The following is a 26,476-nucleotide window of genomic DNA, read 5'->3' on the forward strand; positions in this document are numbered from 1 at the left end:
GTTTTGACACAAAATGTCCAGACACTCTGTGACCAAAATGGTACTGAAACAGATGATGACAGACTAAAGGTCGAAATACTAAATGTCTTTTTCTAAAGCTGTTTCACAGAGGAAGACTGCACTCAAGGTATCGGGGGTAAAATACGTTGGGCGTAAGGCTATTTACAATTTGTACAGGAACCAGATGGCAGTTATAAGAGTCGAGGGGCATGAAAGGGATCCAGTGGTTGGGAAGGAAGTGAAATAGGGTTGTAGCCTAGCCTCGATGTTATTCAACCTGTATAATGAGAAAGCAGTAAAGGAAACAAATGAAAAATTTGGAGTAGGACTTAAAATCCATAGAGAAGAAATAAAAATTTTGGGGTTTGCCAACAACATTGTAATTCTGTGAGAGACAGTATAGGTCCTGCAAGAGCAGTTGAACGGAATGGACAGTGTCTTGAAAGGAGAATATAAGATGAACATCAACAAAAGCAAAACGAGGATAATGGAATTTAGTTGGATTAAATCAGGTGATCCTGAGAGAATTAGATTAGGAAATGAGACACTTAAAGTAGTATACGAGTTTTGCTATTTGGGGAGCAAAATAACTTACGACGTTCGAAGTAGAGAGGATATAAAATGTAGACTGGCAATGGCAAGTAAAGTGTTTCTGAAGAAGAGAAAATTGTTAACATCGAGGATAGATTTAAGTGTCAGGAGGTCTTTTTTGAAAGTATTTGTATGGAGTGTAGGCATGTATCGATGTGAAACAAGGGCGATAAATAGTTTAGACAAGAAGAGAATAGAAGCTTTTGAAATGTGGTGCTACAGGAGAATGCTGAAGATTAGATGGGTAGATCACATAACTAATGAGGAGGTATTGAATAGAATTGGAGAGAAGAGAAATTTGTGGTAAACTTGACTAGAGGAAGGGATCGATTGCTAGGACATATTCTGAGGCATCAAGGGGCACCAATTTAGTATTGGAGGACAGTGTGGAAGGTAAAAATCGTAGAGGGAGACCAAGACATGAATACACTACTCAGAGTAAGGAGTATGTAGGTTAGAAGCTTGCACAGGATAGAGTAGCACGGCGAGTTGCTTCAAACCAGTCTCTGGACTGAAGACCACAACAACACCTGCTGTTCTCTGTAATAGGAAAGTATGTGCTATAAATGACATCTGAGATATTATTTCGGATCACGTAGCATTAAAAATCTTTGCGTGGCCGTTAGAATTTTTATTCTTGCCTATCACTATAATATCTGGGCTGAGACGTAACACAGCTCAGTGGATTCTAAATGTGGCTTGCTCTCGCTCACCTGGCTGTCGACGAACGCCTGCGAGAGAACGATGACGGTGGAGCGGCTGTTGCGCATGGAGGACACGATGTTGTCCGCGATCAGCGAGCCGAGGGGGAAGTCCCTCTCGTGGAGGCAGAGTCGCAGCGCCGGTTCCTCAGGGGAATCCCCGGCGTGCTCCAGCTTCTGCAGCAGCTCTCCGACCACCCAATGGCGGTCCGCGCTGCTGCTTACAAACATCAAGGATCAGAAGCATGTCACATGTCTCTCACTCTCTAATACGACCAAACTAATGACGCTCAAAAAATGTAAGAAATACTAGGACAAGCAGCAGCACAAAATTGTATGTATTGTATTGTATGTTAACCGGGGACCTAGAAACGACGGAGAGGCTCCGTCCCCGCCGCAGACGCAGTCGTCCACAACCCCACGACGACTACCGCAGTCCACTTCACGCCTCCGCCGCCACACACCGAACCCAGGGTTATTGTGCGGTTCCGCCCCCTGTGGACCCCCCAGGGAACGTCTCACACCAGACGAGTATAACCCCTATGTTTGCGTGGTAGAGTAATGGTGGTTTACGTGTGAGTGTAGAACTTGTTTGCGCAGCAGTCACCGACATAGTGTAACTGAGGCGGAATAAGGGGAACCAGCCCGCATTCGCCGAGGCAGATGGAAAAGCGCCTAAAAACCATCCACAGACTGGCCGGTTCACCGGACCTCGACACAGATCCGCCGGGCGGATTCGTGCCGGGGACCAGGCGCTCCTTCCCGCCCGGGAAGCCGTGCGTTAGACCTTACGGCCAACCGGGCGGGCTAGCACAAAATTACTCGTTGGCATAAAAGATCTTTTATGATCTAAATCCACATGAGAAATTCCAATGTGTGTTTCCAGCTGGAATATTAATAGCGAGATAATTAGATGTGGAGAACATATACTTCTGTAATTACCGGAATTAAGCAATGGGAACTACTGATAAGAAATTAGAAAATTAGATAAGAACCTGACATATATCACAGGAATGACATTGTGACTAACACTTTCTGCAGCTGAGATACAAAACATTATTCACAAGCTGTTTCGCTTGACATGACTGTCCTCAGGTTCAAACTCGACGTTGAGTTTGTGTGTCAATAGTTCATTAACGACACAGGCTAGCCACAGTTCACCAGTAACCATCCATAACACTAATATGCTGACTGAACTACCAATATCCACGTACGATTATTACTTCAGTCATCTTGCGGCTGTATTACTCCGATTACCTTTCGCTAACCCCACGAATCTATACAGATTCAACTGCCATTGTGGTTACACTGTACACAAATGACACGGCAAACTGTGGAAGTCACTGATGTATGAAACAAGCCGAGGCTAAAACATAGTAACCTATTACCCGTCTACTTGCGTCTGCTGTTTCACATAATAACTGGTTTTCACGACGTACCGATTCAGGCGTGTAGATTTCTTCCATTCAGTTTACTGAAATTGGTCGTTTGAAGAGAATTAAAACAACCACCTATAATCAGGGCAGTACACACTAGATACGCTGCTTACACACAGATACTAATTTCAACTTTTTTATCTGAAGATTGTCAGATATACTGGTAGTGAATAAAGCTGTTTAATTAGCAGCTATAGGCGTTAATACGGTCTCAGTTAGTCAGTATCTTCCGATCTTGTAGTTAGCGTTGCTGAATCTCGATTATGGGAACTGCGTCCATCTCCTGACTGGCTTGCGGATTTGCTGTGTTCGGGGCTGGATTCATGAGATGTCCGAACTCCTCAGAATGAGACTTAACGGCAAAATATGTCATATGCACATTTTATTTGACTTTTCTGCGACTTAGATAATTCTCGAAATTTGTTAACCTCGGTATACATAGAAATGAGGCTACCTGCGGGCCTCACAGAAACTGTAATTTGACATCTAAGTAATAGCATTTATCAATTCTACATTATAGCCCATCACCTAAACGCAGCGTTGTCTTGAAGGAATATGTAAACGAGTCTCTATTTCTTCATCCAGATTTCAATTGGTCATCTTAAGGGGAACTGTCAGACTTCTACGGGCCAAAATGATTTGTAACTGTTGGACGTAGCCTCTTCTGCCAAGCAATACCATGGGTGACGCCGTGCCTTGAAACTGTGTCATGGGGTGCGATTGACGAGAATGGTGTTGTAAAGGGGGGGGGGGGGGGAGGGGTGCGGGCGGTTATCAATGAATTTAGGCCGTCCTTATGACTTTGCGCTAAAGCGGCACTCCGCTCGAATATTTTTCACGTTCTCTCATAGATTGAAAACATCGTCATTTGCTCGAATTTCCAGCTCCTTGTTGAAGACTGAAGGTTAAATCCTATCGTAACGAAATGTCAACTGTTCCTGTTCGAAGGCAAAAACTCTTCTCCCTTGATACTGTGGTGTGCACTGCAGAGCTGACTTCCTGTCCGAGGCATCGCTCCATATTTGATTCTCGTAAAACTTCGATATACAGCACTCCACCTGGTCGAGATATTGACAGGAACACTCGCATGCATTACAGTAATTGACAATTGTCCATAACATTCCTTGATTTTGGAAGGAGCTCAGCTCGTCTTTTGATTATTGGGTGGAATATGGGTACTACATGATGTTTCTGTGATGTCCACGCAACTTATATGATTGGTGATCCTGTATACAGTAGGAACCCTAGAAATTTCATATCTTCTCATGATGTCTTACCAATCTGAAAAGGACCGGAACTATTTGAACTGACATATTTTAATTGCACACAATAGTTGCTCGCTGAACAGCCAGCTGGATAGCTCATCAACGCATAAGCGTCCACTGGTAACACATAAGGAGGGTAGCAAGTTGCATATCTACGATTCTGCCTGATTTCAGAGTTTACATTTTCAGTTAGTCTTGCTGGGATGTGCGCATGCCATGTGCGGATGCAGAGGAGCTGGCCTCAGTTTACGAACTGCTCAATGCGGTTTTGGCTATGGCCAGCCACATTCAGGCTGCTGCCTTGGGTTGTGGTGGTGACGGAGAATCAGGTGCGTTGCAAGGGCTCTCCTTCCAAGGCACATCCCAGTGTAACCAATGTGGTGGATCCACCTACACACCACGTTCAGTGGCTGTTGCTAACACATTTACGTTCAGTGGCTGTTGATAACGTATTTGCGTCGCTCGAGGCAGAGGGCCAGTGTGGACACTGGCTGCCTGGCCTCGAATATTCACCCTGTGAGTGGACATATGGCTGCTTCTTTAGCAGGGTCCGAGCAGGCACATACAGGCACAGTTTTACTAGTTATTGGGAGCGCCAACGCTAGGTGTGTTTTGGCGCCCCCTGGGAAGATGGCGTTCAGGTTCTGAAAGAAGGCCAATGTGTACTCGGTATGTCTGCTGGGGCGCCTCATCCGTGATGCGGAAGCGCAGTCGCCAGCTACTGTCGAGTGCGCAGGGTGTAGTCGTCTACAAGTTGTGGCTTACGTTGGCACCAACGATGACTGTCGCATGGCTTTTGAGGCCACCCTCAGTTCATACAGGTGGCTGGAGGAGGTGGTGAAGACTGCTGGCATTCTTCCCAGAGCCGACCAGGGTCCTTTGGTTTGCAGCTGAGTGGAGGGTCTTCACAAAAGTATTTGCCGACTCTGTGAAGGTCTCGGATAGAGATTTCTAGATTTACGTTATCGTGTGGGAGTTTGTAGGACTTACATTGAAAATTTTTATGGTTCACTACAAAAAGGGAGTAGCTATTTCGGTAGCAGAGTACTTGTGGAGTGCACAACAGGATTTCTTAGGATATACGGTAGTTTTAGGCACTCTGATGAACATCGCCAGCCGATAAGCAGCAGGGGGAGTCAAACCGTGTTCAGGGTAAAGACACTGTTCACTGCAGTTGAGGTTCATTGCAGTTGACAAACATATTGTCTCTATTGAGATCAAAGTTGAGTGTGACCTGCGTGCGTATGATGTTAGTGAATCCAGGTTCATTTTTGGCTGTTTCTTAACGGCCACCCAACTCCGCTGTGACAGGTGTAGAGTTATTCAAACAGAGTCTACAGTGCGCAGTGCGTTAATACCCAGATTATGCAGTAATAGTTGGACCTGACTTAAACCTTCCGCGTATAGACTGGGATGTTTACGGATTCACTGCGGTGGTAGTGACAGACAGTCATGCGAAGTACTTTTACACACGTTTTCTTAACACTGTCTTGAGCAGCTATCTTGGCAGCCCATACGCAACGGAAATATATTAGACTTTGTAGCTAAAATTAGGCCGAGACTTATCGACAATATCAGTATAGTAATGGGGATTAGCGATCTTGATACAAATAGAAACTATGGTTATGAAAGTTAATAAATTAGTCAAGAATGCTGGACAGAGCAGAGAAACAGTTGTTAGCATCTCACTTAGGTGTTGAATTAACATCACATAGTTCCATTAAGACGAACCTAAAGGAATTATGGGCCAAGTTTGGTCTGGAGAGTTATGTGCCTAATAAGTTGATATAGGATCTAAAAGACCCCGCCATGGTTTAATAACGAAATTCGGAAGATTCTGAGGATGCAGAGGCTGTTGCACTCATGGTTCGGAACAGAACGCACGAATGACGGGCAACCAAACGTTAGATGAGAGTGAGTATGTGAAAAGATCTATGCGCGAAACACGCAACAACTACCGTCGCAATTCTGTACCAAAAGATCTGACAGAAAACCCGAGAAAATTCTGGCACTACGTAAAATAATTAAACTGGTCTAAGGCTTTCATTAACTCTGTCGTTGACCAGTCTAGTGCGGCAGTTAAAGATAGCAAAACGGACGCAGAAGTTTTAAATTTCACCTTCAAGAAATCGTTCACACAGGAGAATCGTACAAACATACCGTCAATTGACCATCGGACAACTGAAAGATTTGAAAGCAAACAAGAAACCAGGTCCAGATGGAGTCCCAATTCGGTTCTATAAAGAGTACTCAACGGCATTGGCCCCTTCTATGAGTTGTATAGTATGTTAACCGGGGACCTAGAAACGACGTAGAGGCGTCGTCCCCGCCGGAGCCGCAGTGGTCCACAACCCCACGACGACTACCACACCGCACTTCACCCCTCCACCGCCCCACACCGAACCCAGCGTTATTGTGCGGTTCTGGCCCCGGTGGACCCCCCCCCCCCCCCCCTCCAGGGAACGTCTCACACCAGACGAGGGTAACCCCTATGTTTGCGTGGTAGAGTAATGGTGGTGTACGCGTACGTGGAGAACTTGTTTGCGCAGCAATCGCCGGAATAAGGGGAACCAGCCCGCATTCGCCGATGCAGATGGAAAACAACCTAAAAACCATCCACAGACTGGCCGGTTCACAGGACCTCGACACAAATTCGCCGGGCGGATTCTTGCCGGGGACCAGGCGCTCCTTCCCGCCCGGAAAGCCGTGCGTGTGCCCACTGTAATTGTAATTGACGGTTTCGTTGGGTGAACATGGTAAGACGCAAGCGGATCGTCTGCGTATGAACTCCATCTTAAACTGTGTGCTCCGAAACCCTTGCACCTGCGCCTGCGGTGTGCTCTGTCTCAGATCTGCACAAAGGGCAGGTGCCCTATCCAGGGCCAGGGTTCACTGAAGAGTCATAGACGTTCTGCATCTTGTCTCCTGCTGGTGGTTTCATTGTCCTTCAGTCACTTCCTGTAGATGCTCACGACAGTTCCAAGACCAACATCAGAGTAGTCCGTTCCCAGGAGCAAGGTCATAACAATCTGGCCTTTAACAAAGTCGCTGATCTCAGCAGGTTTCCACACTTGCACCTCGTATCGTCGATAGGATGAGTCCCCTTTAGTCTCTGCTCCTCATATACAATTCTATTAACGCGTCACATGCTCGCAACGCCTCCATACACCATTTCATCTCATGATGGGCAGTAGTCACAATATTTCGACTCATTGGTGTAGATTTCCAATTGAAAATCGGTTGATCGATGTTTAAGAAACTACTGGAACTAATAATACGTCATGAAACGGTTACTCACTAACACACACTGACAGACAGGTACTTTCTAATATGAATGATCTCTCATTGTTTGTCATAGGGTGGTGTTCATGAGCGGATTATGCGAGTTTCGTTCTACTTCTCTCACATAATCGTAGTCTCAAAGTTAACCTTCTGCGAGGGATGATGCATTAAAGTTTATTAAGATCCATAATTAATAGAGAAAATATTCTGTTTGAATATGTAGGTGTATTAAGTCACGTGCTCAGTCATGTATTTTACAAGGCTTTAATAAACATAATTTTTAGATAATGCTGGAGGCATGGGAAAATTTCTTTCTCCCTCGCTATACTTCCTGATGCCAATTTTATTTCCATATGCGTTAGTGAAATCAGCCCCAAGTAAGTATACTTACAAGCTTCGACAGACATCTCAAATGTCATAGCTATCGATACGCCAGTACGAGTTTTTGAGAACAACTTTGATAATCAACTTGAGTTTCTCAACAGTATCTGACGTCTTGCATCCTTCTCAAAGGAACTCTTTCGGCATCCAGCTTAATTGACTTAGGCGTATCTTAAATCTTAATTGCCTTAAGCGGATCTGAACTTCCATCCTCCTGATGAGGTGATTTCTGACTTAAACACTATGCCTCTTCGATCCGTTACTGATATCTTTTTGTGTCTCATGTTAAAATAATTCTTAAACTGAGGCGAGTTCCTATACAACGATATTGATGTGACAACAGGAAATACAGATAAACTGCTGCCCTAAACAGTTTCGCAGAGCAGTGAGTTTAACTGCCATACTCACCTATAACAGACGAAGGCGTCGTACTTGTAGCTGGCTGGATTGCGCCTCTCGGCAGCCATTCTCTCGCGTCGCATTTTCATCAGGTGGATAACGTACGTTATTTCATATCTGTAAGGACAGAAACATCGGTTGTACATCACGGAGAGTGTTGTACCTTGAGACAGCGATGTCCTAGAGAACAGATACCATCGGTAGAATGAAATTACAGTGAAATTAATACCCCTAACTGCATACAGGCGTTGATATAAGTCAACGGGGACAGTTGAAAGTGTGTGCCCCGACCGGGCCTCGAACTCGCGCTCTCTTGCTTACAAGGCAGACGCTATATCCTGCTGAGCCACCTAGGGCACTGAGAATAGTGCGACTGCAGGGACTTTCTCGCGCACGCCTCCCGGGAGACCCACATTCTCACCTTATATGTCAACACACTGCACTCGTAGTGTCCCTACCCAATACACTCATTACTTGTGGAATACATTCGTACCAAGTCCCATAAGAGTTCGGGTAATATGTGTGCATCCGCACAGAAGAAGGTCATGGCCGGTATTGACAGAACTATATACTTATATGGATATGTGTCTGTTCTTTTGGACATGTCCGAAAGAAAGGATACCATCTTCATATATCTAAGGCTCACCGGCCATTTGACCATCTTCCTCTGCACAAACAGTGCCTGAACTCTTACGGGAATCGGCGAAAAGCCGCGAGTAATGAGTATAATGGGCAGGGGCACGAAGAATATAGTGCGGGACAATAAGTTGGGAATGTACGTCTCATAGGAGGCGTGCCAGAGATACGTGCCGGCAGTCACACTGTTCTCTGCGTCCTCAGTGGCTTACTTGCATAGAGCGTCTGCCATGTAAGCAGGAGATGCCGGGTTCGAGTCCCGGTCGGGGCACACATTTTCAACTGTCCTCGTTGACCTATATCAATGCCTGTATCCAGTTAGTGGCATTAATTTCACTGTAATTAATATATTCTGTTACTTCATTTTTAATTATGACATTCACTTTTTATGTGCTGCAGTCTTCTTCTCGAATTACAAAAATTATACCGGAAAAGTAAGGTTTTTCCAAATGTAAAAGCATGTTTCAAAGTGCAGCTAGGTCATGTCACGTACCTAGGAACAAGTATTCTATTGAAATTTAAAAGCATTACAATCGAGAAAACCTTGTCAATAACGTATTTAGTCGTCTATCTATTACATTATTACTCTACTGCACACCAATACTGAGTAAGTGAAATGGAATTAAGAGGAACTATTGTCTAAATGCAGTTGCAAGTTCAATAAATTATAAAATTTAAGGTACTCGAAAGCAACACAGATATTCTTTTTGAAGTCAGGTAAAATTCTTCAGACTTTAATGAAACTTAATTGAAACTGTTGCACCGGCAACACTTTCGCAACTATGGGTGCCTACAGAAACGGCATGGCACATATTTCTGCAGGGGACCTCCAACGGCTTGTTGAGTCCATGCCACGCGGAGTTACTGCAGAACGCCGGGAAAAAGGAGGCTACGATATTAGGAGGTATCCCACGACTTTTATCACCTCAGTGCATTCCAAAATCAGCACGGGATAATGTACTTTTAACCGACGGCAGCCTCCACTGACATAAAACATTCACAGGATGAAACATTCGAAAGGGTTTACCTGTAACTACACAAATTTAACCTGTGAACACGGTGAACATTTAGGAGAGAGAATACTGAGCCATAATAAATAAGCTTAGGCAGCAGAAGAGGGGGGGGGGGGGGCGGGGGGGGGGGGGGAAGGGGTGTCGGCAGACTTGGGTGAACCGTACCACACGGCTGCCGCTGTTGCTATCCAGTAGTACCGCAAACCCGCAGCATCTTGAAGCGTACCTACAAGAAGACGCGGTCGCAGGTGAGACGGCATTTGGTAGGCCTTCCAAGACGCTGCAGAATTTCGCAGACTGGTTCGTTCAAGAGTTTTTTTTAGGTGGGCAGTACCTGCCACTAATTTGCTTATGGCTGAAAATATAGTTCTAGTGCCAGCTTGCTGTGTGGTCAAGTGGCTAGCTGTTGACTCCTGGGCCATAGAACTGGCCGTTTCCTTTTTGCCTCAGAGGTTTCCAGACCCGATGCAGCCTCCCGCAGTTGGAATCGCGGGTTTTTCTGTACTTTACGCGCGACTCAAGACCAAGAGCGACTTCGTTGAATATGAAAACTGTGTTGACGGTCGCAGCCATATTTGACAAATTATCGATTCTTTTCTAAATGACTGTAGGCGAAATGTGTTTACAAATTGCCGTTCTTCCGAACGTAGAGAACCGTTATTAAAAGGTTTCTCTCTTTTCTGTCACTAGTTTGACAGGGGAATTTTTGTGTAAGTCGAAATAACAGCCGGCCGAGGTGGCCGAGCGGTTCTAAGCGCTACAGTGTGGAACCGCGCGACCGCTACGGTCGCAGGTTCGAATCCTGCCTCGGGCATGGGTGTGTGTGATGTCCTTAGGTTAGTTAGGTTTAAGTAGTTCTACGTTCTAGTGGACTGATGACCTCAGAAGTTAAGTCCCATAGTGCTCAGAGCCACTTGAACGATTTTTTCGAAATAACATTGATACGAAAATTACGGGTTGCACGGCGGTTGCGTCCTCTTCGGAAAGTTCAGAAACTGTCACCTGATTTCATATTCCCTAATTACTTATCGACTCCTCCTGTTTCTAGCCATTCGCGAGCACCAGTGCACTCGCCACGGCACGTGGTGTTATTGGGAGGGTTCGTAACACGATGTGTTGTAACAGTACACTCCTTCTAGCCTATGTAGGTCTTGCCACATTGGCAGGATATCTGACAGACTCTGGATTTCCGCAGTCCGATGTCGTCTTCGATACTAACAAGCAGAGCCCTGTTTTAGGTGGTGGGCAGAGAACTGCCTTCGCTTGGCGTTTCAGGAAAATTGGTCGTCTGTCCGGATAATGATCTACAAAAAGGAGATTCATCTTTTGTTTCCACCGGTAGTACCACTGTTGTAGAACGTAGGGATCTCCGAATTTGTCAGTCCCTCTTGCCGTTCTTCCAAAACACCACCTTCAGATGATCAAATTCTCGGGTAAGAGTTACATTGCCTGAGAGCATGCGAGCTATATATATATCGATAATTCCAGCACGCCTTTCCTCTGCGTTGTGTGGTGCCAGCTGTTCGCATGTAAAGCCATCGTCATACGGGTATTGTCTGACGTCGCGAAGCACACCCGACGTGGTATCCGTCAAGGTTTCTGCACACTCTGAAACGACCAGCTACACCTCACGCAACACAACGCGCTCCTCATCGAGTTCTGCGACCACAGTGCTGTCCAGCAGTAGGTGACGTGGGATCCTAACCACGCAGTTCGTTCATGAAAATGAACGCACATAAGATGATGGCCTTAGCTCTGTTAGGCCCGTCGAGGAAGAGCGGAAAAATTCTTGAGGAAGATTCTGGACTCGTCGATGATTTGAAAAGAGAATTGCTGGTAGAGAAACACTAAACATGTTGAACAACGATGTGAAATACTTACAAGTAGAATATATTCCTAAGTAAAATTGACTCTCCATCACGTTTCGATTTTAAATTAAATATAGTTAAAATATAATTTTTAATGTTTGTTTGCCGGCCGGAATGGCCGAGCGGTTCTAGGCGCTTCAGTGTGGAACCGAGCGACCGCTACGGTCGCAGGTTCGAATCCTGCCTCGGGCATGGGTGTGTGTGATGTCCTTAGGTTAGTTAGGTTTAAGTAGTTCTAAGTTCTAGGGGACTGATGACCTCAGAAGTTAAGTCCCATAGTGCTCAGAGCCAGTTTTTAATGTTTGTTTACGCATGCTAAATATCCAGAACCATCACTCTCGAGGAACGTTTCAGGAGGAGATTTGTTTCGTAAACTCATTCGAATGGAAAATGATATACTTTGCAATGCTATGCAGTGATATTTGCCGGCACAGTACAAACAAGAGGCAGCCCATAAAACCAAAAGATAGGTATTTATCCTTAACACAAACTTCAGCAACACGAAACGCCTTGCGTGCAACTTGTGTATACTTTCTGAGGTACACTGGCAGTCACGTTGCTGGTCACTGGGAAAACACTCCATTCGTTGGCCAACGCAACAATAATTTCAGTAAATACATTATTTATAGCAAATAGCTCGACTATTGCAGATAATACTACCAAAATAACAAGAACCTCCCAATGCCTGAGGAAACGAAAGCAGGACATATATTTTTGAAGAACAGCTATCTACGAGGCCTGTTCAGAAAGTAAGCTCCGATTGATTGCCAAATTGAAACCACAGTGAACATCAGAAATTTTTTACTTGTAACAATTAGCTACACCTTTCAGCTACTTCTCTACGTAGTCGCCGTTCTGACTTAGACTTTTGTCATAGCGTTGTACCAACTTTTCAATAGCCTCATCATAGAAGGCAGCCGCCAGTGCTTTCCGCCAATTCTCCACGCTGGCCTACACCTCGTTGTCTGTGTCAAAATGTTGTCTTCAAAGACAGCGGTTCATGTGACCAGAGATGAAACTCAGGGGGAGACAATTGCGGACTGTATTGTGGGTAATCTAACATTTCCATTTGAAAACGATGCAGGAGCATCTTCATTGCCCCTGCAGAATGCGGCTGAGAATTGTCGTGAAGACGAAACAGCACGACAGTTATGTAATGTTAGCTGCATAGCTTCAGGCGAAATTTCGCACCAGGCCCTCGTACTTGGCGGCAGACACTATTTTCTAGACATCTTTACGCACTCACTGCGAGCTCAGAAATGAGAAGAGCGACGTGATGCTAACTGGGGTTATACTAGAGACACTACCCAACGCATCTGTGCAAAGCTTTATCGGATTTTCATAGTCGTTTCCATTCCACGACCGATCGGAGCTTACTTTCTGAACGCCCCTCGTATATGCAAGGCTATCAACTACGCTACGTCTTGTACATGACAGCAGCAGCTAAGTTATATTACACCATCATGATCATCATTTAAGACTGATTATGCCTTTCAGCGTTCAGTCTGGAGCATAGTCTCCCTTACAAAATTCCTCCAAGATCCCCTATTCAGTGTTAACATTGGTGCCTCTTCTGATGTTAAGCCTATTACTTCAAAATCATTCTTAAACGAATCCAGGTACCTTCTCCTTGGTCTACCCCGACTCCTTCTACACTTGCTTCTCCCATGCGTGTAACATGACCCCACCATCTAAGCCTGTTCACCCAGACTGCTACATCTATGGAGTTCATTCCCAGTTTTTCTTTGATTTCCTCGTTGTGGACACCCTGCTGCCATTGTTCCCATCTACTAGTACCTGCAATCATCCTAGCTACTTTCATATCCGTAACCTCAAGGCGTTCGATACAATTCCCCACAGTCGTTTAATGAACAAAGTAAGAGCATATCGACTGTCAGACAAATTGTGTGGTTGGATTGAAGAGTTCCTAGATAACAGAACGCAGCATGTCATTCTCAATGGAGAGAAGTCTTCCGAAGTAAGAGTGATTTCAGGTGTGCCGCAGGGGAGTGTCGTAGGACCGTTTCTATTCACAATATACATAAATGACCTCGTGGATGACATCGGAAGTTTACTGAGGTTATTTGGGGATGATGCTGTGGTATATCGAGAGGTTGTAACAATGGAAAATTGTACTGAAATGCAGGAGGATCTGCAGCGAATTGACGCATGGTGCAGAGAATGGCAGTTGAATCTCAATGTAGACAAGTGTAATGTGCTGCGAATACATAGAAAGAAAGATCCCTTATCATTTAGTTACAATATAGCAGGTCAGCAACTGAAGCAGTTAATTCCATAAATTATCTGAGAGTACGCATTAGGAGTGATTTAAAATGGAATGATCATATAAAGTTGATCGTCGGTAAGCAGATGCCAGACTGAGATTCATTGGAGGAATCCTAAGGAAATCCAATCCGAAAACAAAGGAAGTAGGTTACAGTACGCTTGTTCGCACACTGCTTGAATACTGCTCAGCAGTGTGAGATCCGTACCAGATAGGATTGATAGAAGACATAGAGAAGATCCAAAGGAGAGCAGCGCGCTTCGTTACAGGATCATTTAGTAATCGCGAAAGCGTTACGGAGATGATAGATAAACTCCGGCGGAAGACTCTGCAGGAGAGACGCTCAGTAGTTCGGTACGGGCTTTTGTTAAAGTTCCAAAATTCTACAACTGATCGACGTTAGAGATATAGGTCTATAGTTCTGCACATCTGTTCGACGTCCCTTCCTGAAAACGGGAATGACCTGAGAATAACAAATCATTAGTAAACGACACGTTTCCGAGGATCTTCAATGTGTTGCTACTTTGAAGCAGCTTGTATTCATGCCACGTACGCTACGTTCGGGTGCAGCATTAGAAGGGTCCTGCTTCACTCAGTTACATCGTTTACATATCTAGTCATAATAGAAAGAGCATGTGAGAAGTATGATAGGGAAATGTGATGGTCGACTTCAGTTTATTTGGAGAATTTTAGGAAAGCGTAGTTCGTATATAAAGGAGACAGAATATAGGACTCTAGTGCGCCCTATTCTTGAGTACCGCTCGAGTGTTTGCGGTCCGTACCAGGTCGGATTGAAGGAAGACATCGAAGCAGTTCGGAGGTGGGCTACAGGTTTTACGAGGTGCATTCAAGTTCTACGGCCTCCGATTTTTTTTCTAATTAACTACTCACCCGAAATCGATGAAACTGGCGTTACTTCTCGACGTAATCGCCCTGCAGACGTACACATTTATCACAACGCTGACGCCATGATTCCATGGCAGCGGCGAAGGCTTCTTTAGGAGTCTGTTTTGACCACTGGAAAATCGCTGAGGCAATAGCAGCATGGCTGGTGAAGGTGCGGCCATGGAGAGTGTCTTTCGTTGTTGGAAAAAGCCAAAAGTCACTAGGAGCCAGGTCAGGTGAGTAGGGAGCATGAGGAATCACTTCCAAGTTGTTATCACGAAGAAACTGCTGCGTAACGTAAGCTCAATCTGCGGGTGCGTTGACTTGGTGAAACAGCACACGCGCAGCCCTTCCTGGACATTTTTGTTGCAGTGCAGGAAGGAATTTGTTCTTCAAAACATTTTCGTAGGATGCACCTGTTACCGTAGTGCCCTTTGGAACGCAATGGGTAAGGATACGCCCTTGCTGTCTCAGAACATGGACACCATCAGCACTGGCGGTTACCCGAAATTTTTTTGGTGGCGGTGAATCTGTGTGCTTCCATTGAGCTGACTGGCGCTTTGTTTCTGGATTGAAAAATGGCATCCACGTCTCATCCATTGTCACAACCGACGAAAAGAAAGTCCCATTCATGCTGTCGTTGCGCGCCAACATTGCTTGGCAACACGCCACACAGGCAGTCATGTGGTCATCCGTCAGCATTCGTGGCACCCACCTGGATGACACTTTTCGCATTTTCAGGTCGTCATGCAGAATTGTGTGCACAGAACCCACAGAAATGCCAACTCTGGAGGTGATCTGTTCAACAGTCATTCAGCAATCCCCCAAAACAATTCTCTCCACTTTCTCGATCATGTCGTCAGACCGGCTTGTGCGAGCCCGAGGTTGTTTCGTTTTGTTGTCACACGATGTTCTGCCTTCATTAAACTGTCGCACCCACGAACGCACTTTCGACACATCCATAACTCCATCACCACATGTATCCTTCAACTGTCGATGAATTTCAATTGGTTTCACACCACGCAAATTCAGAAAACGGATGATTGCACGCTGTTCAAGTAAGTAAAACGTCACCATTTTAAGTATTTAAAACAGTTCTCATTCTCGCCGCTGGCGGTAAAATTCCATCTGCCGTACGGTGCTGCCATCTCTGGGACGTATTGACAATGAACGCGGCCTCATTTTATAACAATGCGCATGTTTCTATCTCTTTCCAGTCCGGAGAAAAAAAATCGGAGACCTTAGAACTTGAATGCACCTCGTACTACTGGCTGGTTCGAACATCACGCAACTGTAACGGATGTGCTTTGGGAAATCAAATGGGAATTCCTGGAAGGAAGGCGTCATTCTTTTGTAGGAACGCTGTTGAGAAAATTTAGAGAACTGCCATTTGAAGCGGACTGCAGAAGGATTTTACAACCCCCAGAAAGGCTGTATATTGTGCGTAAGGATCACGAAGAGAAACCACATGAAACTATGGCTCATACGGAGGCATATAGATAGTCATTTCTCCCCCACTCTATTTCCGAGTGGAAGTGACTAGCGGCGGTACGAGGTACTCTGCATCAAGTGCTGTACGGTAGTTTGCGAAGTATATATGTAGAAGCAGATGTAAATGATATAAAAATCACCAAATACGGAGCTCAGCTCTTTGTGACTTCAATGAAATGCCTCGTAGGTTCTGCTTGTGGCGTAGAACGGATGCTGGATCTCACGGGGCTCGTTCCCATCAACGAGACAGAAATGGCGGGTTCTTCCTTTCACGCTTCGCGATTAAATTAAAAAAAATGAGTTCGATGCTGCAGCATCACTAGCTTCTCGTCGAAGAAAGTTTTAAAGTCCCTTGAGAGGAGACATGACGAGTCGGCAGACGTCTTCCGGTACACGCTCTGGGCCTAAATGCTGAGATAAAAACGCAGCCCCATCATCAGCACGCCTGATGATGGCAGTCTAGTCGCTCGTCGAAATATACACATACAAAAAAAATTTTTGCATCACCCCGGTTCCCAGAACTCCTAAGATAGACGTTTACTATGGATATTGTATCACAGACACAGTCCCTTTGACTGTTCAGGGATGTCACTAAACCCACCGAAAGGTGTAAATAACCATGCATGAGCAGCGCCTATTAGACGGGCGGGGTCCGACAGCCGATCACTTCCACCAGGAAGGAGGTACACGGCTCGTGTTGTCTGTAGTTCAACCATGCCTAGACGGTCAATACCGCGGTTCGATCGTGTCCGTATTGTTACTTTGTTACAAAAAGAGCTCTCCACAAGGGAAGTGTCCAGGCGTCTCGGAGTGAACCAAAGCTATGTTGTTGGGACATGGAGGTTCTTACAGATAGGCAGGAACTGTCGATGACATGCCTCGCTCAGGTCGCCCAAGAGCTACTACTGCAGTGGATGACCGCTACCAACGGATTACGGCTTGGAGGAACCCTGACAGCAACACCACTATGTTGAACAATGCTTTTCGTGCAGTCACGGGACGTCTTCTTACGACTCAAACTGTGCGCAATAGGCTGCATGATACGCAACTTCACTCCCGACGCCCATGGCGAGGGCCATTTTCGCAACCACGATACCATGCAGCGCGGTACAGATGGGCCCAACGTTCTCTTCACCCAAGAGTGTCGCACATGCCCTCAGACAATCGCCTGAGACGTGTTTGGAGGCAACCCGGTCAGGCTGAACGCCTTAGATACACAGTCCCGCGAGTGCAACAAGTTGTAGGTTCCCTGCTGTTTTGGAGTGGCATTACGTGGGACCGTTGTACGCCGCTGGTGGTCATGAAAGGCGCCATAACGGCTGTTCGATACATGAATGCCATCCTCCGACCACATCGGTAGCGTAATGGCGAAGCATTCGTCTTCATGGGCGACAATTCGCGCCCTCATCGTGCACTTCTTGTGTATGACTTTCTTCAGGATAACGACTCGCTCGAATAGTGTAGCCAGCATGTTCTCCAGAGATGAACCGTATCGGACATGGCTTGGATAAATTGTACAGGACTGTTTATAGACGAGTGAGACACCAACCACTCTGAGGGACCTACCCCGAATCGCCATTGAGGAGTGGGACAATCTGGACCAACACTACCTTGATGGACTTGTGGAAACTGTGCCACGACGAATACAGGCATACATCAATGCAAGGGGATTTTCTACTGGGTATTAGAGGTGCCGGTGTGTATATCAGTCTGGACAACCACTTCTGAAAGCCTCCCTGAATGTTGGCAGGATATGCAATGTGTGGCTTTCATGAGGAATAAAAAGGGCGCAAATCATGTTAATGTTGATCACTGTTTCAATTTTCTGTACAGGTTCCGGAACTCTCGGAACCGAGGTGATGTAAAACTTTTTTTCATGTGTGTATTATGCTCGTTGAACTGTTGCGTCAAGAAGCACGCCAAGAGAAGCTGAAGAACCGCTTGTAATGGGCAGATACAACGTTGGGGCCGAGACTCACCTGCGGAAGTGGCAGAAGGCGCCGATGCCGCCGAGGAGCGCCAGCACGGTGACAGCAAGCAGCAGATAGAGCGCGACGTTCCGCGGCGAGCCCGGGCAGTTGGAGCTGTCCTCCAGCGCCGACTCCAGCAGCAGGGCGTGGCCCGCATGCTCCTGTGGGCCCGTGCACAGCGGCTCCGTTGGCCGCTCAACTCGGGGTCCATCTAGCGAGTCACTGATCAAGGGTGTCGACATTAAGACTCACCAAAGGAAGCACTGCGAGCGCAATTGCTTTGCTACGTGTAATGTGACATTGTGCTGTCTCGTGAATGCCAGGCATAGTCAAGGCGCAACGGTAGAGAAAGTGGACCCTTATGCCACCTGTGGGCCAGAATCGAAGGCAAAGCGCAAGTGCTTCCGCCTGGTGGCAGCTAAAGTAAAGAACGCTATGCGGGAGACAGTGCATGGCTTGTGTTGCACTCTGATAGCGAAAATAACAAAAGAATTAAACTTAGTAATATTGTTACGTGTAGTAAAAATATAAATGTAATATTACTTTAATATATGAAAATGACTGTAATTGAATATTCTAATGCTATTGTATGTTTAATTGTAAACAGAGAGCTTGGTGTAATGTAAAATAATGTTTACGTGTGGGGGGGATCCCCAAGAATGAGAACAGTGTACAGGTTGGCGCGTAATATTGGCGGTAGAAGTACGTTGGCGTAGCTCTGAGGCAGAACAAGTGTTAAGTGGCGTAAAAGTGACTGCCAGTGTGTGCTACGGTAACGTTGGTAATAGAACATTTAGAAGTGAGCTGAAAACAGATATGGACTTCGTTTATCGTATGGCTACAAACTAAATAAACACTAAGGCTTGTAAGACGCGGTATTTCGACGGAGATGGGCTGTGAGCGGCAAAATAGTACGGTTTCCTGCACTGAAGTACATGGCACTGCATGGTGCAATGCTGTGTTAACTGCGACGAGTTGCTTGTACCAACTGCGAGGTGTGAAGGGACCAGTAGCCGCATCCAACGGGGTATTGTGATCTCAATAACTGATGAGGTCCATTGGTTAGCTTACTTCGCTAGCAACGAACTAGAAGTTATCTAACAAGAGTATTATTATGAACAGTGGTTGTTATACCGACGCCATTACCAGTACATTTATATTTTGTGAATCAGTGTGTGTAACAGGCAAATCAAGTTCTCTACAGTGTGTAGAGTTTGGAGGCAATAATAATTTTGTGGTTTAAATTGCATTCCCCGAGTGTAATCAATTATTTATAGGAAATAGCTCATTATTACCCCATATCCAGTGATTTATATGTGCTGCAACATCAGTGAAAAGTTATGGTGCGTGAGTATCGGCGTACCTATTGCTGCTACCACAGTACACATTGTGCCTTCAGCACAATGTCAATAACATTAAATTCAGTAATTACAATTTGTGTAGTTTACATTAACCTAACACAAGTACAAGTGTTTATCATGTGTGTTTATGTATTGTGAAACGATTTCAGGCTGTGGTATTGTTTTAAATGAATAATGTTCTCGCCAGCCGGTGTGGCCGAGCGGTTCTAGGCGCTTCAGTCAGGAACCGCGCGACCACTACGGTCGCAGGTTCGAATCCTGCCTCGGGCATGGATGTGTGTGATGTCCTTAGATTAGTTAGGTTTAAGTAGTTCTAAGTTCTAAGGGACTGATGACCTCAGATGTTAAGTCTCATAGTGATCAGAGCCATTTGAACCTCTTTTGAATAATGTCCTCCTGCTAGGCAATATCAAACATCCAGAAGACTCGATCGGTCCGTTTACACAGGCCATATTTCACGGCAATTTATGTACTACTCTACACAATTTCGGGATTGCAGCGTGTTGACGCCAGTATTTTACCACAATATTTCGGTTGACAGCCATTCAGCCATCTTCAGGAGAGCATTTACACAGCTGATTGCTAGAGCATGTCGCTAACTTTATAACAGAAACTGTCACAAAGACGAATCCGCGTAGGGTGCCGCTGTATGAGAGCCCTCGAGTTTAGCGTACTTCTCGAATAGCGCTCCATCTAGGCCTATAGCGTGCAGGAACGAGCGTATTTGTGATGCTACATGCACACTTGTCGAAATGTACGCCAGTGCGAATAATATTCATGTCCAATGAATGGAATTAATTCAAGCAAGCTGAATTTCGTTGGAAACTTTTTTTGAAAGTAATTCAGTCCACGAGAATATCCTCTTAAGTGGAGACGAGCGGCAGTCTGTCGTTTCTGGATGCCATGGTCAGTCTGACAGAGGATGGTTCACTGGGGCATTCTGTGAACCGCAGGCTCCCGCAATCATATAGGCCTGTATTTGCAGGCGTCTAGCTGCCACAAACGTGCACAAACTATGGGTGTCCTTCGAACTTTGGTGCATCGGGCACATGTTGCTTCCGATAGAGACTGCATTGCAAAAGAGCTGGAACACCTACGATCTGTGTACAAAGAAAACGGATGTTCCCCACATCAGATCAGCAAGGCGTGACCACTCACAGGGCCAAGAGGAGAAGATACTGTTCGAGTCCAAGTGTATCCCCCCCCCCCTTCACCAATTTCTCGTCAATATGTTAAAGTAAACTTCCATCACCTACAAAGAACCTTACGCTTCTTGATTCGGTAAGGGGTGATATGCGACGTCGGAAGGCTGGAGTCTACAGAATGTCATGCCAGTGTGGTAACGCTTACATTTTTGAGCTCAGACGCAAGCGAAAGTTACGTTGTACATGATATCTCATCCGCCTTCGCACGCCAGTGTCCACTGGACACTCCATGGATTAATCTGCCACTAATATGGGGTTCAGTTAGTAAACGAACTATGAAAATATGTTTGGTGGAAATCTAATCAATGTCGACGGCGGCTTTCTATTCGATAAGGCGTGGAGCCCGGTGATTAGTTCAATATCTTCGGAAAGGTAACATTTTATGCCTAATGACACGTCATTTGACAGTTAATTTGACTAATTTCACATTTGCGTTTTACCTCTGCGCTTACGTCTTCCGACAGAGAATGTGCATGTAGTATCAACGAACAGCATGTATCTACCGACATTAGATTGAACAGTATTCGAACAGGGCGCTGAACTCGATAGAGGGAGCTCACCTATGCGCATGCTTCTCCGCGCCATATTTTGGTACAGCCAAAGAGACGTGCACTGGCAGTCTCCAGTGTAAACAGTTGACCTTAAGCACACTTGATGAATGTCAGCCGAAGCACAATGGTAAGATGTCACGTCCCCCAGCTGCAATCCCGAAACTTTATCGAGTCACTGCGCCGGGAAACGTTCAAGATCCACAATTTATGCAGTTGTCTATCGTGTGGCTTACATCGAGAGCTACTGAATCAAAAGAATGTCTGTACATATGCAAAAATTATTAAACTACTAATTATTAATCTACTACGTATAATATTCCAACACAACTCTCCAGCATAATATAATAAAATGACAATAGTTACAGGCGGATATCCAAGCCATTAACAGGGAGTGGACAAAGTGCAACACATTACCATGCGTAATACCCTGGGTGCCCGACCTTTCAGCTTATCTGGGCCACATTGGAAGAATACGAGTATTTTTGGGCCACACAATACACCAACACTTATAACAAACTGCTGAGAAAAAAAGAAAGAAAGTTTGGAGGAATAAAGAGAGAACAGAATCGCGTGGCGGGAGCTATGACAGGAAAACCGCTGCCATTTTAGGCACCTTCCAGTCGTCACGTTATGGGTGAATACGGGTCATGTTCGATTTTTCTGGAGAATCTTACACCACTCTTCCGCAAAACAGTGGCAAGTTAAGGTAATGCTGACGGATGTGGACAGCAATAAGGCGCCATTTTATACACAGTAGAGCACAAAGGCTCAATAATATTGGCATCTACTGACTTTTGTGACCAGATGGAACGCTACAGTTCTCCCTTGTGCTCGCAAAACCAATCGTGGACGATGTGAGCTGTGCGAACAGGGCCTTGTCGTCTTCGAACACACTGTCACCATCGGGAAACAAACATTATATCATGGGAAGTAACATATCAGATAAAATGGACACACTAATGGCACCTTGCAGAGTAACCATGGAGCCCGTGGAATACCACGATATGGGTGCTCAAATCATGATCGAAACCTCACCGTGTTTCACTCTTGGCAACTAAACTAGGCCAGAAGTTGGAAACAATATGAAACTAGAAAAATCCGACCTATTGACTTTCTTCCACTGTTCCAAGGTCCAGGTCATATTGCTTTTGAATCATGTTTACCTGTTAAAAGCTCTTGCATCATTGGTGTATGGGTTTGCAATTCCAACTTGGCCTGCATTTCGCAGCTCCTGGACCCACCTTCCTGTTTGGTACTGACAGAATTCACGAGTGCAAAATTCAGTTTTTCAGTGACTTTTGCAGATTGTTCCTCAACAATATGCAGTGCACTATGCTGTAGACCGTGTCCATAACCTTCCGCAATTAGCGTTTTCTTAAGCGCAATAGGGGGACCAAACCTTAGCAACGAGGAACACCACGTCCTCCGTCTGCCCCTTCGAAGGTAATGATACATTGATTCAAGTACGTTCATTAGCACATGAGGTAAGTTTGGTGAGTCTTACTTGTTCTGCTGACGCAGGAGCCATCGTCGCAGCTGCAGAGCCACGGCACTCTGCGCAGTGCAAGGGTCACAGTTGAGCGGCATACTCTTCCCCAGGTCCACGACTGCCACTCTGCTCGTAGTACTGTCCTTCTGGAGACCCAGCGCGGCCCGTGGGTTACCCTCCAGCGACAGGCGGTCCGCGTTGACCTATGTGGAACATCAGAACGTTTGCTTCAGGTTTTGTTAGCATCAGACGTCGCAGTGAATGTAAGTATATAAGTGTAAGTATACTGATACCAGGAGAAATATTCACTATAATACCATGTAACACTGCCTCCTGCAGCGATAATTGTCTGAATACGGAGACAAAGTGACCTCAGAAATTTCTTGTGGTACGCCATAATTACATCCCGTAACACTGTCAATCTTCAGAGATATTGATTGCTAATTCTCCTCTGTTGCTTTTCAAGATAATAATAGGAGCCTTTGGTGGGCCATCGGTGGTGCCACATAGTTCGTGGATTTTCATGAAAACGAGGAACGTGTGCGTGCAGCCTTGTTAATAACGCTATTTTCATCTTGGTAGACGGGAATGTCCACAGCATGAAAGTATTGGAGAGAGGGCACCATTTGTTTACGAGTAATGTTAGTAATCTGCTAATGTTCACGAGAATCTAAGTAAATGGGTCGAGGTCATCCGTAGAACATCACAGACCCAGAATAATCACACACTGCTGGTGAAGAAGATGCAACGGACATCTTCAAGCTTTTTAAAAGAGGCGAAGTTGCTATTAGCCAGACTACAATACAGCCTGGAGTTAGCTGCTCCAAGGATTCTTCATGTCTTGGGCTTCCAAAGACGGAAGCTTTCTGTGGCGCCGTAAGCAATGACCATGTGAGGTACACAACGTCAGAAGTTCTTCGGAAAGTTGGCTCGGAAACTTGTAGCTGAGATGAACGTGTAATCACTGAAAGCAACAGTGCCTGAAGGGATTGACACCCACTGTCCTGACAGTTAAGATCATCTAATCTTACGCCATGTTACATGACTGTGAGTGGTACACGGTCCAGTGCATACTGATCCCTTAACCACTCCGCGCAGTTAAATCCGGATGTGATTCTGGACCTATCCAAACATCATATCATATTTCTGCCTCTATGTCACGTCTCCACGTTGACCCATCTAATTGGGTTTATTAGATACAATCGACCATAACATACCAGGCACGTCACTGGCATGACGTGCGTTAGCTGTCTAGAATAGTGTGACAGCCTGGCACGTTAAACACCATCTACAGACCCCTAAAGCTTAGAGTGCTCTCTTTACACAGAATGACTAGTGTTTAGTTCGGTGGGCGTTAGTTGCAACATTTAGGCGGTGATGAACAGACATGGACACTGGCGTAGAGAGTTCTACCAGACCAGTCTACCAGCTGAAGACTATAACAACAACAGAATCCAAAACACTCACTCTAATGATAACGTGCATGCAAGGATCGATATTTGTATATGAAGGAGAGGTTTCTGAGATGTCTGAGACGCGATGGAGCATTCGGAATTCAAATCAAGCTGGAAACCATAATTTCATTTTAAACATAATTTCATTACAAAATAAACGTAAGAAGAGGAAATACATAATACACAACACATACAAGATTATTTATAATTACTACATTCGCCTCCACCTCCACTATCAGTTAAGTTCCACAAGAAGATCTGGCAAAGATTAGTTTCCTTCTTTCGCCCTTAACTTTGTTTTGATGTGTCTACTAAATCCAAGTTTTCTTCCAGAAAAAAATTTGATCTGCCCTTCGTACTTTCCTTGCTTTATTTTATGTCATTTTAATGTATCTTGCTTATTGCCGTTTTACAAGAAAGGTGTTTTATGATTTATTATTGCAAAGCTGTCGCATTTTTCTATGTTATTTCTGATCCCAGAGAAGGCTCGGGCTGGCACTGGTGGAAAAGTAGTCTTCAGTCAAAGTTTATATATATTTATGTCTTAAAATACTTAAAAAACGTATCGCAGTAAATAACCCATTGATGGACAGCTTTTATGATTTCTAAAACTTTTTAGACGATTTTAAATTTCAATTTAAAGTCAGTTTTTTTTAGTCGTTGGTTGCGGCCCGCCACCAATTCCTCTCCAGTGCCAACTTTTCGTCTCAGAACAGCATATACACCCTAATTCCTCAATTATTTGCCGGATGCACTCAAGTCTCTCTCGTCCGCTAAAATGTTTACTCCTGATAGCTCCCTCTAGTAGCAATGAAGTAACACTGAGCAGGTGTCCTATCATCGCGTCCATTCTTCTTCTCAGTGTTTTCCATATATTCCTTTCCGCGCCGATTCTCCGGAGAACCCCTTCATTCCTTACCTTATCGTACAACGAGTTTTCAACATTCGTCTGTAGCACCGCATCTCAAATGCTTCTATTCTGTTCCGTTTCGGTATTCCCACTGCCATTGAATTTCTTCCTCAAATTAAGACCTACATTTGTTAACAATAGTGTTATCTTGGCCATGAATGCCCTTGTCACCAATGCTCCTCTGTTCTTTTGTTCTCCTTGTTCCGTCAGTCATTTGTTATTTTGCTGCATAGGTAGCAGAATTCCTTAATTTCATCTACATCGTCACCACAAAACCCAATATTACGTTTCCTACTGTCCTCATTTCTGCTGCTTCTCATTACTTTCGTCTTTCTTCGATTTACTCTGAATCAAAATTCTGTACTCATTACGCCGTTCATTCCATTCAGCAGATCCTGTAATTTTTCTTCACTTTCACTCAGGATCGCAATATCAACAGCGAATCGTATCTCAGATATCCTTTCACGTTAGGCGAATGACTACATTCCTGTCTTACACCCTTTTTAATCCGCACACATCGTTCTTCGTCATTCCCTCTTATTATTCCCTCTTGGCCATTTACCTTTCCTAAAGCTAAACTGATCGTCATCCAACAAATCCTCAGTTTTCTTTTCCATTCTTCTGTATATTATTCAAGTCAGCAACTTGGATGCATGAGCTGTTAAGCTTATGGTTCGTAATTCTTGCATTTGTCAGCTTCTGGAGTCATCGGAATTGTGCGGACGATGTTTTCCGAAAGGCAGAAAGTATATCGCCAGTCTCGTACACTCGACAAACCGATGTGAATAATCGTTTTATTGACACTTAGCACAACGATTTTTGAAAATTCCGATGGAATGTTGTCTATCCCTTCTGCCTTACTTGATTTTAAGTCTTCCAAAGCTCTTCTAAATTCAGATTCTAATACTGGATCCTCAATCTCTTCCCTATCGACTCCTGTTTCTTATTCTGTCACGTCATCATATACCTCCTCCCCGTCATAGGGGCCTTCAATCCACACTTTCCACCTAGTCGTTCTGCATTTAACAGTGATGCCAGAGCAGTCTTAACGTTATCGCTCTTGTTTTCAATTCCACCGAATGTAAGTTTGACTTTTCCATATTCTGCATCAGTCTTCAACAAACACTTCTTTTTCAGTTCTTGCAGCCATTTCGACTTAGCTTTCCTTACTTGTATTTCTGTATTCCTCAATTTCCTTGACGATTTTTGTACTTTCTCCTTGCGTCGATCAAGTGAAGCATTTTTTTTTTCCTTTTACCCATGGTCTCTTCGCAGTTACCTTTCTCGTACATATGTTTTTCTTT

The 26,476-nt window shown here is 45.0% G+C and overlaps 1 protein-coding gene across 4 annotated transcripts in view; it reads right to left on the bottom strand.

Annotated features, from left to right (window-relative positions):
- The window catches only part of LOC126419026 (toll-like receptor 2), a 171,171-nt gene that overhangs the window by 61,417 nt on the left and 83,278 nt on the right, over positions 1 to 26,476 (bottom strand). For 3 of the 4 annotated variants that reach the window (XM_050086097.1, XM_050086089.1, XM_050086105.1), the window contains 4 exons: positions 22,824 to 23,011; positions 18,212 to 18,424; positions 8,065 to 8,172; positions 1,305 to 1,509 (listed from right to left, as the gene is read on the bottom strand). In XM_050086097.1, the coding sequence (XP_049942054.1) occupies positions 1,305 to 1,509; positions 8,065 to 8,172; positions 18,212 to 18,424; positions 22,824 to 23,011 (714 nt within the window). The remainder of the gene's footprint in view (positions 1 to 1,304; positions 1,510 to 8,064; positions 8,173 to 18,211; positions 18,425 to 22,823; positions 23,012 to 26,476) is intronic. The other variant, XM_050086114.1, reaches the window with a different exon arrangement.

The sequence above is a fragment of the Schistocerca serialis genome, chromosome 1, assembly GCF_023864345.2.
Source record: "Schistocerca serialis cubense isolate TAMUIC-IGC-003099 chromosome 1, iqSchSeri2.2, whole genome shotgun sequence".
Classification (NCBI taxonomy): Eukaryota; Metazoa; Arthropoda; class Insecta; order Orthoptera; family Acrididae; genus Schistocerca; species Schistocerca serialis.